Below are 19,590 nucleotides of genomic sequence, written 5' to 3'. Positions count from 1 at the left end.
CTCTTAAGCCTTATAAACTGGCCTTTGGCTACCCCAAAGCCAGTATGTTTGGGATGGCTCGATTTGGCATGCAGGATCATATTAGACGTGATGGGCTTTCTATATAAAGTGGTCTCCACCCTAAGATCATTAGGATTACCTATCAGATAAAGATCCAGGAATGGTACCTTTACTTTATCATAGCTAGATGTGAATCGGAGATTAATGTCATTGATATTGAGGTAAGCTATAAAGGCTTCAGCTTCTGATTCTGTGCCAGTCCACACAAAGAGCAAGTGATCAATGGATCTTTTAATCTTTTATATGACTGGAATTCTGATTCTAGCTACAGAACGGTCTCAGCTTTTGCTGGGTATAAAGCGTGCATATTTTTCTCTCAAAGTAATTGTGCAGCTTTATTTCCCCGGTCACATGACCTTCTGCTCACTCTGTTAAATCCTCTGAGTGGAGAAGGCGGCTGACTAGGTCCCGGACGTTCTCACACTCCTAAAAGTTTTTTGGTGGCAGGTAGGCACCTCAGTAAAAATGCTGAGGTGTAGAGGCTGTTAATTTGTTGTGTAAACAAAATGTTATCTTCTCTGTCTGTGGGACCATTAATTAATCTATAAAGGACATGGGTGATCACAATTTTTCCACCCCCATTCTTCTTAACAGAACAGTATTATAATTTTAACATTTGTTAATTTTTGGTCTGTTACTTGCAGATTTTTTGCCCTAAGTCATGGAAGAAAATCAGGTTCCTTTGAACTTGTGTCTCTTATGTTTGGAGAACCAAATTGCGTTGCCTATGCAATTCTGTTCCACATGTCTAGATAGGACATTAAAACATAAAAATAGACTTTTTGATGCTGAGTCACATGTTTCTCAGGATGATGCTGTTCAGGCAATGCCACAGCTTTCTCCTCAAACATCCCAAGCCTTAGTGGTATCACATAAAGTGCCCTGCGGTTCCTCTCAATCTCCTGGAGGAGTTTATTTGCCTCCAGATATTGCTGCCCAGGTATCTTACGCGGTATCTGCGGCTTTGTTTGCCATTTCTTTGCTACAAGGAAAACGCAAGAGGAAGACTAGAGATTCAGATAGTAAGGTTTCTGTTCCTATCTCCGCTACACAGGGTACTTTTTCTCATAAGTCTGATGAGAAGGATACGTTGGTAGCTTCTGAGGGTGAAATCTCAGCTTCGGACAGTATAATTCATTAATTTGATGCTGAAGTATTATCCTTCAGATTTAAGCTTGAACACCTTTGTGTATTGTTAAAGGAGGTTTTGACTACTTTGGACGACTCCGACCCGCCTGTCTTTGTCAACCCTAAGAAATCAAGTAAACTTCATAATACTTTGATGTTCCCTCCTCTGTGAAGGTGTTTCCTGTTCCTGACCGCGCAACGGAGATTATTGTGCAGGAATGGGAGAAGCCAGGGATACCGTTTTCCCTGTCTCCTGTTTTTAAAAAGATGTTTCCTGTCGCTGACTCCATTAAGGATTCTTGGCGTATGGTGCCTAAAGTAGAAGGGGCTATTTCTACTCTGGCTAAGAGAACTACTATTCCTATAGAGGATAGATGCTCTTTTAAGGATCCAATGGACAAAAAGCTGGAGGCTTATTTTAAGAAAATGTATGTTAAGCAAGGTCTCCAATGGAAAACTGCAGTTTGTATTGCCACTGTGTCTAGTGCGGCATCTTATTGGTATGATGCTTTGTCTGAATCTCTTCAAGTAGAGACTCCTTTGGAGGAGATCCAATATAGGATTAAGGCTCTCAAGCTAGCCAATTCCTTTATGATGCTACCATGCAAGTTTATTAAGCTGGGAGCCAAGATATCTGGCTTCCCTGTCCTAGCTTGCAGAGCATTGTGGCTAAAGTCATGGTCAGCGGAAGTTACTTCTAAGTCCAAAATTCTAGCGCTCCCTTACAAGGGTAAAACCTTGTTTGGACCGGACCTGGCAGAAATAATCTCTGATATTGTGGATGGGAAAAGGTCTTTCCTACCGCAAGACAAGAAGAATAGACCTAAAGGACGTCAAAGTAATTTTTGCCCCTTTCGTAACTCCAAAGGAAAGCCTTCCTTTCCCTCTTCCAAGCAGGAACACTCCAAGTCTTCTTGAAAGCCCAATCTGTCTTTGAAAAAGGGGAAGCAATCAAAGAAACCTGCAGCTGAGCCTAAATCAGCATGAAGGGTTTACCCCCGATTTGGGACCGGATCAAGTGGGGCAGACTTTCTCTGTTTTATCAAGCATGGGTACGAGATGTCCCAGATCCTTGGGCTGTGGACATAGTGTCTCAGGGTTACAAAATAGAATTCAAAACCTTTCCTCCCAGGGGCAGGTTTCTCATCTCAAGATTATCTGCAGACCAGATAAAAAGAGAGGCATTCTTAAATTGCATTCGGGACCTCTTTTCCCTGAGCATGATAGTTTCAGTAAAAGAGCAGGGACTATGATTCTATTCAAATCTGTTTGTGGTTCCCAAAAAAAGAGGGAACTTTTCAGCCTATCCTGGACCTAAAGTGTCTAAACAAGTTTCTCAGGGTACCATCCTTCAAAATGGAAACCAGTCGGTCAATTCTCTCGTTGGTACAGGAGGGTCAGTTCATGGCCATAGACCTGAAGGATGCGTATCTTCATGTTCCCATCCACTGGGATCATCACAAGTTCCTAAGGTTCACATTTCAAGACAATCACTTTCAGTTTGTGGCTCTCCCATTAGGCCTTGCCACAGCTCCCAGAATTTTCTCAAAGGTTCTGGGGGTTCTCTTGGCAGTGGTCAGGGAATTGCAGTGGCGCCCTACCTGGACAACATATTGGTTCAGGCGCCATCTTTTCAACAAGCAAACTCTCATACAGAGACCTTGTTCTCTTTTCTATGTTCCCACGGATGGAAAGTGAATCTGGAAAAGAGTTCCCTTGTTCCAGCTACAAGGGTGGTTTTCTTAGGAACCATAATAGATTCCCTATCTATGAGAATTGTTCTGACAGAGGTCAGAAAATCCAAAATTCGGTCTTCTTGCCTCGCTCTGCAGTCTACTGTTCGGCCATCAGTGGCTCAGTGTATGGAGGTAATTGGTCTGATGGTTGCATCTATGGACATCATTCCCTTTGCTCATTTCCATTTGAGAGCTCTGCAGTTATGCATGCTCAATCAATGGAATGGGAACCATTCGATTCTGTCTCAGAGAATAGATCTAGATCATTCGACAAGGGACTCTCTCCCGTGGTGGCTCTTTCAGGAGCATCTGTCTTGGGGCACATGCTTCAGGAGACCTTCCTCTGTGATTGCAACCACGGACGTCAGCCTGCTAGGTTGGGGAGCAGTCTGGGACTCATTACAGGTGCAGGGACTATGGACTCTGGAGGAGTCGGCTCTCCCCATAAACGTCATGGAGTTGAGAGTGATTTACAATGCTCTGATGACTTGGCCTCAGTTGTCCTTGCCCAGTTTATCAGGTTCCAGTCAGACAATATCACCTCAGTGGCTTACATCAACCACTAGGCAAGAACTCAGAGTTACTTAGCCATGAAGGAGGTGGCTTAGATTGTTCAATGGGCGGAAGCTCACAATTGCTATCTTTCTGCTATCCACATTCCAGGTGTGGACAACTGGGAAGCGGACTTTCTGAGCAGACAGACGTTTCATCCCGTGGAGTGGGCACTCCATCCGGAGATATTCTGATGTTGTCACAACAGAACGCCAAGCTTCCAAGGTATGGTTCTAAGTTGAGAGATCTGCAGACCGCCCTAATAGATGCTCTGATGGTCCCTTGGGATTTCAGCTTCTGTGTGGCCTCGCAGGATACGGTATGCAGACCTAGTGAAGATGTCATCTCTTCCACATTGTAGGTTACCTCTAGCTCAGGGTCCTTTCTTTCATCCAAATCTCGTTTCTCTGAAGCTGACTGCTTATAGATTAAATGCTTAGTTCTATCTAAGTGTGTTTTTTCTGAGTCGCTCATTGAGACCATGATTCAGGCTCGCAAGCCTGTTACTAGGAAGATTTATCATAAGGTATGTCGTAAATACCTTTATTGGTGTGAATCCAAGGGCTACTCTTGGAGTAGGGTTAGGATTCCTAGGATTTTGTCTTTTCTCCAAGAAGGTCTGGAGAAAGGACTGTCAGTTAGTTCTCTGAAGGGTCAGATTTCTGAATGATCTATTTTGTTACACAAGCGTCTAGCGGATGTACCAGATGCTCAATCTTTTTGTCAGGTCCTAGTCAGAATCAGGCCTGTGTTTAAGTCTGTTGCTCCTCCTTGGAGCCTTAACCTTGTTCTTAAAGTTTTGCAGCAGGCTCCTTTTGAGCCATTGCATTCCATAGATATTAAGTTGCTATTTTGGAAGGTTTTGTTTCTTATTGCTATTTCTTCTGCTCTGAGAGTTTTGGAACTTTTGGCTTTGCAGTGTGATTCACCTTATCTTATCTTTCATGCTGATAAGGCGGTTCTTTGTACTAAGTTGGGTTTTCTTCCAAAAGTGGTTTTGGATAGAAATATTAATCAGGAGATTGTTGTTCCTTCTCTATGTCCTAATTCTTCTTCTCATAAGGAAAGTTTGTTGCACAACCTGGATAAAATTCTACTTACAGGTGACTAAGGATTTTCGTCAGTCCTCTGCCCTGTTTGTTTGCTTCTCTGGAAAGCGTAAGGGTCAGAAGGCTTCTGCTACTTCTCTTTCTCTCTGGTTGAGAAGTATGATACATTTTTCTTATGAGACTGCTGGACAGCAGCCTCCTGAGAGAATAACAGCTCATTCCACTGGGGCTGTCTCCTCTTCTTGGGCTTTCAAGAATGAAGCTTCTGTGGAGCAGATTTGCAAGGCTGCAACTTGGTCCTCTCTCCATACTTTTTCCAACTTTTACAAATTTGATACTTTTGCCTCGGTTGAGGCTTCTTTTGGGAGAAAGGTTCTTCAAGCGGTGGCGCCTTCTTTTTAGGTCTGCCTGTCTTGTTCTTCCTCCCTAGTCATCTATGTCCTCTAGCTTGGGTATTGGTTCCCAACAGTAATTGATGACGTCATAGACTCTCCATATCTTAGGAAAGAAAACAAAATGTATGCTTACCTGATAAATGTATTTCTTTCTGGATATGGAGAGTCCACGACCCCAGCCTTATTTTTAAGACAGTTAATTTTTACTAAACCTCAGGCACCTCTACACCTTTGTGTTATTCCTTTTTTCCATTTTCTTTCAGTCGAATGACTGGGGATTGTGGGTAGGGGTGTGACAATTAACAGCTTTGCGGTGGTGCTCTTTGCCTCCTCCTGCTGGCCAGGAGTGATATTCCCCAACAGTAATTGATGATGTCATGGACTCTCCATATCTGGAAATAAATACATTTATCAGGTAAGCATACATTTTGTTTTATTTAGTTTATAGTTTGTAGCTACTGCCAATCAGTCAAATTTGTTTATCGAATTAAGAGTCATGTAGATTTGTACATTGTTTTGCTTGGTCGATCTACTTATGATTGGGGTGATTTAGAGTTTACCTGTCTCCAGAGTAGCCAACAAGACAATTGGCCTTTTTTCATTTTCATCAATGGTGTACATATAAACTAATACAATGCTATGGTAATAGCACGGTCATTTTGTAGGGCAATGTATACTAATTTGCATGGTTTATTCCAATAATTATAGAATCTTATTGTGAGAAATTAGGCGTACATTGTCATGCGCAAGAAAAATCAGTTTGCTTTTCTCTTGGTAATATCCTCATTTTGTGGGTTGAGGTAGCAAACAAGACCTACAAGATATATATATTTCACATTTTACAATGAATTGATAGTTAATTTATCCTAGAGTGTTTCATATCAGTGCCTTACATGGACGATATCAGCACACATATTTATTTTTATCATTTTTACAGGGCTGCAACAGACCGTTAATCTGGGTTTGTCTTCACTAAAGATAACAAATATTGACAAACTGAATACATTGACAAATCCAAATTCTGTCCCACCACATTTCTTGTATGAATAGACAACCTTAAACTGTGATCACTATTCCATATTGTCTTGCGGCTACATGTGACCTATAACCTACCCTAGATTACCCAAACTCTTCCTACACACCATCCATACCCCATTCACACTACCCTTAGCATGCTCACTTGAAATAATTTTCCATGATTTTGTATTTTTGACTGACCTTGAAGAGGGTAAAAGATCCAGTGAACCTTGGAAGTGGAATCCCCAGCATATTCTGAATCTGGGAAATGGTAACATGAAAAGCAGCAGCGTTGGTGAAAGCTTTCACTATTGGCTCCGAAAGGTACGTGGAGAGAAAGCCGAGTTGCAGCACAAACATGATCACCTGGTAAACATAGATAATGGTTAAACCGTGAAGACAACACTCTACACATAAAAGCCAATACAATGTGTGTAATTTAATTGGTCAGTTTACTCTATTTTCTTTATTTTGTTGTTCATTTCAGCTTTAACATAGGGGCATAAACATATTTAAATGAGTTTAATTACTTCTCTATGATATACATAATATGAATATATGTTTTTAATTTTAATATTCCAGTTTGAAATGAATCCCTGTTGTGGAAACAGTAACTAGTTATAGAAACATTAAAAAAACATTTACCATAATAAGTCCTACAAGGAAAGCCATTGCAGCTGCTATTCCTATACGCTGAGCATCTATATCTGTAAGTTCTTCACTAGTAAGGTTCCTCTCCAAGGGGTACTGGACTAGACGCCCAACCACTGAACCAGTCATTAGGCTTACTACAGCAAAAGTACCTAAGGAAAACACATACACTGTAAAAACATTGCTCAGGACTTTAATACGGTTGCTATTAAAAGTAAAACTACATATCAATGCCCTAGATTCAATTAAACCTGTTCATAAACTTAATATCTCACATAAAAAACTCAGGCACTTCATAGCAACTCAATATTGCAGAAATCTTAAAAATGTGTACCCACTCCCACAGCCACAAGTTGCAAGTCCCTCTCATTTGTGATCAGCGCAGAGAAGCATCTGTCGCATAATCGCTCACTTCTTGGTGCAAAGAATGAATTTCACTGTGACGCATCCCTGCCTTTCTTAACAAATTAATTTAAAAAAATCCCTGTATAAAACTGTCCGTGCTAACATATGCAAAGAAAAGAACACTTGAAAAAGTAAAATAAAAAAAGCTGAGACAACCTAATCAGCTTCAAAGTGACTGCAAGAAGAAGCACTTTATAGGGGCAACATGGAAAAAGAGTCTTTATTAATTTTGCATTCTTGGCAACAATCTCAACTCTATAATGCCCGGACCACCCAAGGCCAGCCCCTCGAGACACCTTTCTTTCAAGCCAACAAGGCAAATTTACCATAGCAAAACAGTCAAGCGCACATTTTACAATTACATTTACATAAATGGTTTTGCAAGTAATTCAGTATTACCACGTAACGGGCACCTCATGCACCTATGTATATTAATAGCAGAAACACTCACTAACAAAGTACTGGAAAATATACGCGTAATATTAGTGATGCTCAGTCAGTGAAATTTGATTTTACCTTTACAGTACGGCTTCTTGACAGCCTTAAAAGCGTCTAGGAATTTAGGCCACTGATATAATGCAGTAAAAAGGCATTTCAGGCTGTATTTTAGAATGAATAAAATAACAAAATCAGGAAAAAGTAAAAAGAAAATGAATGATAAACAGCAGTATCAATTTACAGCCTTGATCCATAGTTTTGTTTATTTAAAGGTCTAGAACTACCCTGTACAAGTTTCATACTTTAAAGTGTCATTTAAGATACATTTTTAGCCTTTTTTTAAACCAGCAAACAATATTTTTTGATTTGGGAACACCTAACGTATGATGAATGAAACAGGAAAAAAATGACTTTTCAGGTGGTCAAGAATGTCGAAGGAGGAAAATACAAAAGTCTGTGAAAAGCTGCAAGAAAAGTGTTTTTGGATGGTATGAAATACCGCTGTAAGCTTCTCTCAGTGCAAAGCATTGGTGGTTCTAGAGGGTGCAGGGGTCTGCTATGTATACCATGCATTACTGTTGCACCCTCTAAACCTCTTATGTGCCAGCTGCCCTAAATTTCCCACCCCAACAAAATGTTTACAGTCTAGTACCACCCCTGATGCAAGGTATTGGTGAAGTTTAAATAAGAGTATTTGATCAGTTTTCAAATGGACTGGAATGTCATTGAATCTGAAATCCTTGCAAAAAAGCAATGTTCTCCCATTAGACTGGAATAATCACCTGTACTTATTTTTGGTACTGTACTGTCTTGGTTATAAAACATTTAAATTTGTTTCTGTCTTTCCTCTATCCTTTACCTTGGTAAAGTTTTTAGAGGGCATATATTGCCCAATCACAGAAGACTGATAAATCACCATACATTAAACTACTTGTTCATACAAGTTTTAGGCAAGGTTTATTTTTTTTCTTACCTTTTGCTCTAAATAAAATTAAAAAAAAGTTCTCCTTTATATAGCTTGAAATTATTATTGTATTATTATTTTGAGCAAAGACTAGGAGTGATATATTAAAGTTAATGTCACTTTAAAGAACCATTAACCCTTTATATACAATGAGCACAACTAGTTTCTATCATTACAATACAAAATATAAACATTCTGTATCCTTCCTCAAGCACAGGATTAAAGAAAAATCATATGATTTAAACCTAATGTATGAAAAAAGGTTGGTCATTTAAAAGAAATCACCTAGGCCTAGATTTGGAGTTTGGCGGTAGCCGTGAAAACCAGCGTTAGAGGCTCCTAACGCTGGTTTTAGGCTACCGCCGGTATTTGGAGTCAGTCAAAAAAGGGTCTAACGCTCACTTTTCAGCCGCAACTTTTCCATACCGCAGATCCCCTTACGTCAATTGCGTATCCTATCTTTTCAATGGGATCTTTCTAACTCCGGTATTTAGAGTCGTGGCTGAAGTGAGCGTTAGAAATCTAACGACAAAACTCCAGCCGCAGAAAAAAGTCAGTAGTTAAGAGCTTTCTGGGCTAACGCCGGTTCATAAAGCTCTTAACTACTGTGCCCTAAAGTACACTAACACCCATAAACTACCTATGCACCCCTAAACCGAGGCCCCCCCACATCGCAGACACTCGATTACATTTTTTTAACCCCTAATCTGCCGACCGCCACCTACGTTATCCTTATGTACCCCTAATCTGCTGCCCCTAACACTGCCGACCCCTATATTATATTTATTAACCCCTAACCTGCCCCCCATAACGTCGCCGCCTGCTACCTACAATAATTAACCCCTAATCTGCCGACCGCCACCTACGTTATACTTATGTACCCCTAATCTGCTGCCCCTAACACCGCCGACCCCTATATTATATTTATTAACCCCTAATCTGCCCCCCACAACGTCGCCTCCACCTGCCTACACTTATTAACCCCTAATCTGCCAAGCGGACCGCACCGCTATTATAATAAAGTTATTAACCCCTAATCCGCCTCACTAACCCTATAATAAATAGTATTAACCCCTAATCTGCCCTCCCTAACATCGCCGACACCTAACTTCAATCATTAACCCCTAATCTGCCGACTGGAGCTCACCGCTATTCTAATAAATGTATTAACCCCTAAAGCTAAGTCTAACCCTAACACTAACACCCCCCTAAGTTAAATATAATTTAAATCTAACGAAATAAATGAACTCTTATTAAATAAATTATTCCTATTTAAAGCTAAATACTTACCTGTAAAATAAATCCTAATATAGCTACAATATAAATTATATTTATATTATAGCTATTTTAGGATTTATATTTATTTTAACCAGGTACAATAGCTAAAATAGTTAAAATAATTACAAAATTACCTGCAAAATAAATCCTAACCTAAGTTACAATTAAACCTAACACTACACTATCAATAAATTAATTAAATAAAATACCTACAATTACCTACAATTAAACCTAACACTACACTATCAATAAATTAATTAAATAAAATACCTACAATTACCTACAATTAAACCTAACACTACACTATCAATACATTAATTAAATACAATATCTACAAATAAATACAATGAAATAAACTAACTAAAGTACGAAAAATAAAAAAGAACTAAGTTACAAAAAATAAAAAATATTTACAAACATCAGAAAAATATTACAACAATTTTAAACTAATTACACCTACTCTAAGCCCCCTAATAAAATAACAAAGCCCCCCAAAATAAAAAATGCCCTACCCTATTCTAAATTACTAAAGTTCATAGCTCTTTTACCTTACCAGCCCTGAACAGGGCCCTTTGCGGGGCATGCCCCAAAGAATTCAACTCTTTTGCCTGTAAAAAAAAACATACAATACCCCCCCCCCCAACATTACAACCCACCACCCACATACCCCCTAATCTAACCCAAACCCCCCTTAAATAAACCTAACACTAAGCCCCTGAAGATCTTCCTACCTTGTATTCACCATACCAGGTTCACCGATCGATCCAGAAGAGCTCCTCCGATGTCCTGATCCAAGCCCAAGCAGGGGGCTGAAGAGGTCCATGATCCGGCTGAAGTCATCATCCAAGCGGGAGCTGAAGAGGTCCATGATCCGGCTGAAGTCATCATCCAAGCGGGAGCTGAAGAGGTCCATGATCCGGCTGAAGTCTTCTATCAACGGCATCTTCAATCTTCTTTCTTCCGGAGCCATCATCTTCCAGCCGACGCGGAACATCCTCTTCTCCCGACGCCTACTCGCCGAATGACGGTTCCTTTAAATGACGTCATCCAAGATGGCGTCCCTCGAATTCCGATTGGCTGATAGGATTCTATCAGCCAATCGGAATTAAGGTAGGAAAATTCTGATTGGCTGATTCCATCAGCCAATCGGATTGAACTTGATTCTGATTGGCTGATTCCATGTTGGGGGGGTATTGTATGTTTTTTTTTACAGGCAAAAGAGCTGAATTCTTTGGGGCATGCCCCGCAAAGGGCCCTGTTCAGGGCTGGTAAGGTAAAAGAGCTTTGAACTTTAGTAATTTAGAATAGGGTAGGGCATTTTTTTATTTTGGGGGGCTTTGTTATTTTATTAGGGGGCTTAGAGTAGGTGTAATTAGTTTAAAATTGTTGTAATATTTTTCTGATGTTTGTAAATATTTTTTTATTTTTTGTAACTTAGTTCTTTTTTATTTTTGTACTTTAGCTAGTTTATTTCATTGTATTTATTTGTAGATATTGTATTTAATTAATGTATTGATAGTGTAGTGTTAGGTTTAATTGTAGGTAATTGTAGGTATTTTAGTTAATTAATTTATTGATAGTGTAGTGTTAGGTTTAATTGTAACTTAGGTTAGGATTTATTTTACAGGTAATTTTGTAATTATTTTAACTATTTTAGCTATTAAATAGTTCTTAACTATTTAATAGCTATTGTACCTGGTTAAAATAAATACAAAGTTACCTGTAAAATAAATATAAATCCTAAAATAGCTATAATATAATTATAATTTATATTGTAGCTATATTAGGATTTATTTTACAGGTAAGTATTTAGCTTTAAATAGGAATAATTTATTTAATAAGAGTTAATTTATTTAGTTAGATTTAAATTATATTTAACTTAGGGGGGTGTTAGTGTTAGGGTTAGACTTAGCTTTAGGGGTTAATACATTTATTAGAATAGCGGTGAGCTCCAGTCGGCAGATTAGGGGTTAATGTTTGAAGTTAGGTGTCGGCGATGTTAGGGAGGGCAGATTAGGGGTTAATACTATTTATTATAGGGTTAGTGAGGCGGATTAGGGGTTAATAACTTTATAATAATAGCGGTGCGGTCCGCTAGGCAGATTAGGGGTTAATAAGTGTAGGCAGGTGGAGGCGACGTTGTGGGGGGCAGATTAGGGGTTAATAAATATAATATAGGGGTCGGTGGTGTTAGGGGCAGCAGATTAGGGGTACATAGGGAAAATGTAAGTAGCGGCGGTTTACGGAGCGGCAGATTAGGGGTTAAAAATTATATACAGGGGTCAGCGATAGCGGGGGCGGCAGAATAGGGGTTAATAAGTGTAAGGTTAGGGGTGTTTAGACTCGGGGTACATGTTAGGGTGTTAGGTGCAGACGTAGGAAGTGTTTCCCCATAGCAAACAATGGGGCTGCGTTAGGAGCTGAACGCTGCTTTTTTGCAGGTGTTAGGTTTTTTTTCAGCTCAAACAGCCCCATTGTTTTCTATGGGGGAATCGTGCACAAGCACGTTTTTGAGGCTGGCCGCGTCCGTAAGCAACTCTGGTATCGAGAGTTGCAGTGGCGTTAAATATGCTGTACGCTCCTTTTTTGGAGCCTAACGCAGCCATTCTGTGGACTCTCAATACCAGAGTTATTTTAAAGGTTCGGCCAGAAAAAAGCCAGCGTTAGCTACGCGGGTCGTTACCGATAAAACTCTAAATCTAGCCGCTAGTGCAGTAAGCTTCCTATATCATGTGTCATTAAAGGGAACATTTAAAAATCGAAAATGAATTGTGCTTCTTGTTTATATCTTTAGGAGTATTAGTTGTTTTTTTTTTTTTCTTTTAAAATTAAAAATATATAACTTGTTTTTATGCTTTGGATTTTGCCAGTATCAATAATAGAAATTTGAGAGATTTCCCTATCAGCAAGTGAACAATCTCTCTAACAGATTAGTTGTGTACATACACATATACATATTGTAATAAATTATTTTCATTATTTATTTGTTATGTGCCGCCATATTCCATAGCAATCAAAAAATAATTTATACAACTTAAAGGGATAGGAAAGTCAAAATTAAATGTGCATGGTTCAGACAGATCATGTTATTTTAAGAGACTTTTAAATTCACTTCTGTTTTCAAATCTGCTTTGTTCTCTTGGTACACATTGTTGAAAAAGTACATATCCTACACTAGTGGGCGCTAGCTGGGGATTGGTGCCTGCACACATTTGTCTCTTGTTATTGGTTGACTAGATGTGTTCAGCTAGCTCTCAGTAGTTCATTGTTGTTCCTTCAGCAAAGATATCAAGTGAATGAAGCAGATTTGATAATAGAAGTAAATTGGAAAGTTGTTTAAAATCGCATGTTATATCTGAATCCTGAATGGGAAAGAATGGGTTTCATGTCCCTTTAAACATAGCTTTATGGAAAATATTTGAACATTTACATAGTGTTCTTTATGTGATTGATAAGCTATCTGTGAATTGTATATCCCTTTATTTAAGCAAAATATGCTTGAAATAAACAACAACAATAACGTAATACATCTTGTCCTTATATCTAGGAACCTCTTAAGGCTATTTTATGAGTTTGGTTGTATTTAATTATGTATATTTTTTGCTTTTTTGTTTAAATATTGATAAAGAAATTATTTTTAATATATCAAACTTTCTTTGCCTTCATTTACGTAAATATTCTATATCTATGAGTTTGGGGACAATTTATCAAAAGTCGGGCGGACATGATTCGCTGTATCGAATAATGTCCGTCTAACATACGCTGTCAGCATTTATCAGTTCACAAGCATTTCTGGTGAAATGCTTGTGCAATGTCGCCCCCTGCACATTAGAAACCAATCGGCCACTCGCACGGGGTGTCAATCACCCTGATCATATCTGTTCATGATGATTGCTGTCCACCACCTCAGAGGTGGCAGACGAGTTACGGAGCGGTGGTCTTAAGACAGCTGCTTCTTATCTCCTGTTTCTGGCGAGCCATAAGGCTCAAGCGTAATAAGCAGCATCCGCTGCTTGGTGAATCGGCCCCAGTGTCATAGTGTCAGTGTTATTGTTTTACTTTTTTTAGCAGTCGATTAATAAGTGTAAACTAAATGCACAAATTACGTTTTATACATTTTAAACAATTGAAAACTATCAAATTAAAATAAAAAGATATATAATTAGAACAGTAGGTGAGGATATAGTTCTACAATACAGAATATTACTTTATATTTTCTATAAAAATAAAAAATGTAATTCTAATAGTATATAAATATAACTAAATGAAACTGATTGTAATTTAATTATCTAATTTAAATGTATTTCACATTATTTACCTGTGGAAACATGACGTCCTGTTCCAAGGAGCATGTAAAGTACAACTGGAAAGAATGATGTATAGAGACCATAAATAGGAGCCACTGAAGTCAAAAGTGCAAAGGCCATGCCTGTGAGACAGTGAATATGAAAAAAGAGCGAAAAAGAAAACAAATTTAATGAAAACAATTACTCAGAATTTCTACAGCATTTTTGAAGACAGAGGTTGCAGTGCCTGAGCCATTATATTCAATAGCAGCGCACTCTTGAGTACTTGTTTATCTGAGTTTTAGCAGGGAAAATAATGACACAAGCATTAGATGTACTGCCCATATCTTTCAATAAAGTCTTCTGTCTTACTATAAGAATACTTGTTAATTGATGAATACTGAAGTACGTACTTTTGCCAAGATTACAAGTAGAGAGAAGGATTAGCGTGCAATCTGGTATTACAAGCCCATTGAAAGTTATGTGTTGTGTCTAAAAAAATTAGCAAGACTTGAGATCTGAAGAAAAGCAATCAGGCTATAAGAAAAGTATCACAAAACACATGTAAAACAAATAATACACACACATATAGATAGATAGATAGATAGATAGATAGATAGATAGATAGATAGATAGATACTTATTAAATATAAAATAATAATTTAGTAAATGTATAAAAAGTGTTTGTACGGGATATGGTATGTGTCAAGGTGTTTGACTGGGATGGGCTCAGAAGTTTATATATTTGGATCTTAATGTATATATATATATATATATATATATTAATATTTACACATATATATGTGCATATACATACATACATACAGTATATACATATATATATATATATATACTTTTGCGCCCTTTCCAGTCAAACTCCTCAATATATAAAATATTCAGTTTAACCCCTTAATGGCCAGCACCGCACCCTGTATGACGCTTGTCGTTAAGCCCTTAAGGACCGCTGCTGACTATTTCCTCATGCTGCACACAGATCAGAAGTGTAGTGACACTTTCTGTGTGTGGAGCAATAACAGCAGCCTGAATCAGCAGGAGGGAGGGGCGGTACTTACACAAATTCATTCAGCAGCCTACAGGGGACCATTTCAATAGTGAAGTCATCAAACTGGGAGTCCTTTGAGCTGACTGACAGCTGCACTGGCAAATTAGCAATAGAGGAGCAGTTAACCACACCCACTGCAAGACAGCATGGAACTACAATCTCTGTTCCACGGAGCCTCACAGAGCTGGCAGGTTAGAAGTTTGATCCTTGACTGTTCTGTAACTTCTTGACAGGCTGTGTAGCTGGAGCTCTGAGGGAACTGTCCCCTGAACAGGAGCTGGGTGTAACTTAGTAATACCTGTACTGGTTATTTATAATTCTCAACAACTAAATAGGTATCAGCCTTTTTGTCAGATTTCCTAGTTAAAAAAATATGAAAAATCTGATTTTTTTTAAAATGTAAAACAATTGCCATCTGTGGTGGACACCGGCTACCCCGACTGGGTAGCTCCACCAGAAGGGTCCTTCCTATACTTGGAACATGCCGCTATGTAGCAGAGGAAGTGATTATGGCCAGAACCCACCCAAATAACCAGACAGAACCAGTATTCAGGTGAAACAAAGAACAAATCTATTGTGGAAACACACTGCTTATATACACAGACACATCTTGATAAGATGCCCCTTTAGACAGGCTGGCACCCCCCATAGCGGTTAGACCCATAGAGTCCCAGTGATATAAAGGTGGTTATTCTGGGGTGATCCCAGGGGTGCGGCAGTACTTCCAGGATGTCGTTGGAAAGCTCTCTGTCCCCAGATACCACAGTCCAAAACGTGTCATGATCCGTTGTTGGGAGGCGGAGTTACAGGTGATCAAATGTACACCTGGAAAGCCATGGGAAGTAGGAGTTGTAGGGGGGTCCTAAACCCCAAGTATACAGGTACTAAAGTGTTTTTATCTGAGTATGGAAAAGGCTCTATTTATGTTTAAATGTAGTGATGGGAAAAATGCTAAAAATGCTCTGGTCTTTTGGGGAAGTTTTTGTCTGAAATGCCTGGTCCTTAAGGGGTTAAAAAATGTGAATGTGTTTTTTAATAGAAATAACATCTATCTATATATTTATCTGTCTATCTATCTTTACATTATATATATGTGTATATATAATGTATATATATATATATATATATATATATATACAGATCAACCTTTGACCTACGTCTCTCCCCTGTTATCTCTACGCCCCACTCCCGTCTCCAAGACTTTGCACGTGCTGCTCCTGTCCTCTGGAACTTTCTACCCTGCTCCATAAGATTGTCTCCAACTTTGTATAGCTTCCGATGCTCCTTGAAAACCCACCTATTCAGAGAGGCGTACCATCTCTCCTCCATCCCTCATCCGAACCAAACAAATACACGAACTGCCTGACTCACTGCTGCAACTACAACCTATATGACAAGCTACCCCCAACCTTATGTCTCTGCACCCTAAACCTGTAGACTGTGCGCTTTCCGGAGCAGGGCCCTCTTCCTCCTTTACTAGATTTGTTTTGTTATGTTTTGTATTTTATCACAAATCCTTGTCATTGTTTACCCCTATCACTGTACCCAGCACTACGGAATTTGGCGGGGCTTTACAAATAAATGATAATATTTATATATATATATATATATATATATATATTTAAAAATAAGAATAAAACTTTCTTCTTATTGAAGTATTTTAGCTTTAGTGCTGTTTTTCTAGCACACCTTCTGGTTAGCATGAAAGTGAAAGCCAGAAGAGGCTTTTGTAGTGCGCCCCATAGAAGTCTATGTAGAAAGGTACTTAGTGCGGCTGTGCTATCTGACCTCCAGATGTTAGAGCGCCTGAGTCTTTCTCTAATGTGCTAACTTTTTATTTAGCTTCAACTTATAATACGAGCGCAAGAAAAGAAGCACAATTGATTTTGCCTGATATAGCACTAATATTTTTGCGCTCCATTCGTAATTTAGGCCTTTATCTGGGTGAAAATGTCCCATTTCCACTAAACAAAACATGTTTTTTTTAATCACGTTTGCAGTTTAACCCCTTAATGACAACTGACGTACCAGGTACGTCATGCATTAACAAGCAGTTAATGACAATGGACGTACCTGGTACGTCAGTTGTCTAACAGAGTGCTGGAAGCGATCACAAATGCTTCCAGCAGCTCTGAGGGTATTGCAGTGATGCCTCGATATGGAGGCATCCTGCAATACCACTTTACAAGCCCCGATGCAGAGAGAGCCACGTGGTGGCCCTCTCTGCACCGGTAGCGATAGTGCCGGGTGGGAGGGTGCGCGTGCGCGTGCACGATGCGCGCGCGTGCACGATGTGCGTGTGTGCACGTGAGCATGCATGTGCACGTGCACGCTCGTGTACGTGTGCGCGTGTGCGCGTGCACGCGTGCACGTGCACCCATTAGCCACACTGACACCAATGAATGAGGGCAGAAAGGGGAAAAAAAAGGGATTTTTTTAAAAAAAAAAAATATAAAAGGATCTGGGAGGGGGTGGTGGTGGGGGTATTGTGGGGGGCTGCTACACTACAGAAATAGTTTTTTAAGTAAAAATAAAATAAAAATACTTTTTGGGTTTTTTTTGGGGCCAAACTGGGTACTGGCAGACAGCTGCCAGTACCCAAGATGGTGGTAATTAGGTAGGGGAGAGGGTTAGAGAGCTGGAGGGGGGATCAGGGAGGTTGGGGCTAAGGCAGGGGTCCATCACAGCTAAAATACTTTATTATTTTTATTTAAAAAAAAAAAACCTCTTTTATTTAGTACTGGCAGACTTTCTGCCAGTACTTAAGATGGCGGGAACAATTGTGGGGTGGGGGAGGGAAGAGAGCTGTTTGGGAGGGATCAGGGGGTGGGATGTGTCAGGTGGGAGGCTGATCTCTAAAATTAACCCTGCAAGCTCCCTAGAAGCTACCTAATTTAACCCCTTCACTGCTGGGCATAATTAACGTGTGGTGCGCAGCAGCATTTAGCGGCCTTCTAATTACCAAAAAGCAACGCCAAAGCCATATAAGTCTGCTATTTCTGAACAAAGGGGATCCCAGAGAAGCTTTTACAATAATTTCTGCCATAATTGCACAAGCTGTTTGTAAATAATTTCAGTGAGAAACCTAAAATTGTGAAAAATGTTAAGTTTTTTTTTTTATTTGCTCGCATTTGGCGGTGAAATGGTGGCATAAAATATACCAAAATGGGCCTAGATCAATACTTGGGGTTGTCTACTACACTACACTAAAGCTAAAATTAACCCTACAAGCTCCCTACAAGCTCCCTAATTAACCCCTTCACTCCTGGGCATAAAACACGTGTGGTGCGCAGCGGCATTTAGCGGCCTTCTAATTACCAAAAAGCAACCCAAAAGCCATATAAGTCTGCTATTTCTGAAAAAAGGGGATCCCAGAGAAGCATTTACAACCATTTGTGCCATAATTGCAGAAGCTGTTTGTAAATAATTTCAGTAGAAAACCTAAAGTTTGTGACAAATTTTGTGAAAAAGTGAACTTTTTTTTTTTTTATCGCATTTGGCGGTGAAATGGTGGCATGAAATATACCAAAATGGGCCTAGATCAATACTTTGGGTTGTCTTCTAAAAAAAAATATATACATGTCAAGGGATATTCAGGTATTCCTGACAGATATCAGGGTTCCAATGTAACTAGCGCTAATTTTGAAAAAAAGTGGTTTGGAAATAGTGAAGTGCTACTTGTATTTATTGCCCCATAAATTGCAAAAAAAGCAAAGAACATGTAAACATTGGGTATTTCTAAACTCAGGACAAAATTTAGAAACTATTTAGCATGGGTGTTTTTTGGTGATTGTAGATGTGTAACATATTTTGGGGGTCAAAGTTAGAAAAAGTGTGTTTTTTTTCCATTTTTTCCTCATATTTTATTATTTTTTTTTTAGTAAATTATAAGACATGATGAAAATAATGGTATATTTAGAAAGTCCATTTAATGGCGAGAAAAACGGTATATAATATGTGTGGGTACAGTAAATGAGTAAGAGGGAAATTACAGCTAAACACAAACACTGCAGAAATGTAAAAATAGCCATTGTCATTAAGGGTAAGAAAATTGAAAAATGGTCCGGTCATTAAGGGGTTAAGGAATATGGAAGGAATTTATCAAAAGCATATAGAAGTCACCAATTGAATTCCGATTAGGTAAGGAGGTAAATGCATTTACATGTAGCCTACACAGCTATATGGAAAATAGGTCCTTTGCTTTCCAAATATCATTATTATGCCCCTTTATCTACCACGTATATTTAAGTCGTGATTACATGTTTTATTGCAAAAAGATACAAACAGGCAGCATGAACTCTCATTAGATGCATTTTGTCAGATTTTTAAAGAGAAAAGGTTGTAGCCACTTTCTAAAGTACAATTTTTTTGATTAACATAAGATATATATTTTTTTCAATTTAAAGAAAATTTAAAAAAAAAGATTGTATTTTTTGTTAAATCAGTAATTGTCCTTTTTATTGCGTGAGGGATGCATTAACATTAATAATTACTTTATGTGAAGTATTTCTTTCATCTTTTGATAAGTGGCCACTCAGATTCCCCCTACCCCCCCCCCCCCCCCCCCG

At 38.8% G+C, this 19,590-nt stretch overlaps 1 protein-coding gene across 1 annotated transcript in view; it reads right to left on the bottom strand.

Annotated features, from left to right (window-relative positions):
• LOC128654327 (solute carrier family 26 member 10-like) overlaps positions 1–19,590 on the bottom strand; it is a 255,285-nt gene that overhangs the window by 215,740 nt on the left and 19,955 nt on the right. The window contains exons 2-4 of the mRNA XM_053708202.1: positions 13,992–14,102; positions 6,583–6,740; positions 6,139–6,303 (exon numbers count right to left, since the gene is read on the bottom strand). Of these exons, the coding sequence (XP_053564177.1) occupies positions 6,139–6,303; positions 6,583–6,740; positions 13,992–14,102 (434 nt within the window). The remainder of the gene's footprint in view (positions 1–6,138; positions 6,304–6,582; positions 6,741–13,991; positions 14,103–19,590) is intronic.

Source organism: Bombina bombina, chromosome 3 (assembly GCF_027579735.1).
Source record: "Bombina bombina isolate aBomBom1 chromosome 3, aBomBom1.pri, whole genome shotgun sequence".
NCBI classification, from domain to species: Eukaryota; Metazoa; Chordata; class Amphibia; order Anura; family Bombinatoridae; genus Bombina; species Bombina bombina.
Note: the sequence above shows the minus strand (reverse complement) of the source record. Positions and strands in the feature narration are given on the sequence as shown.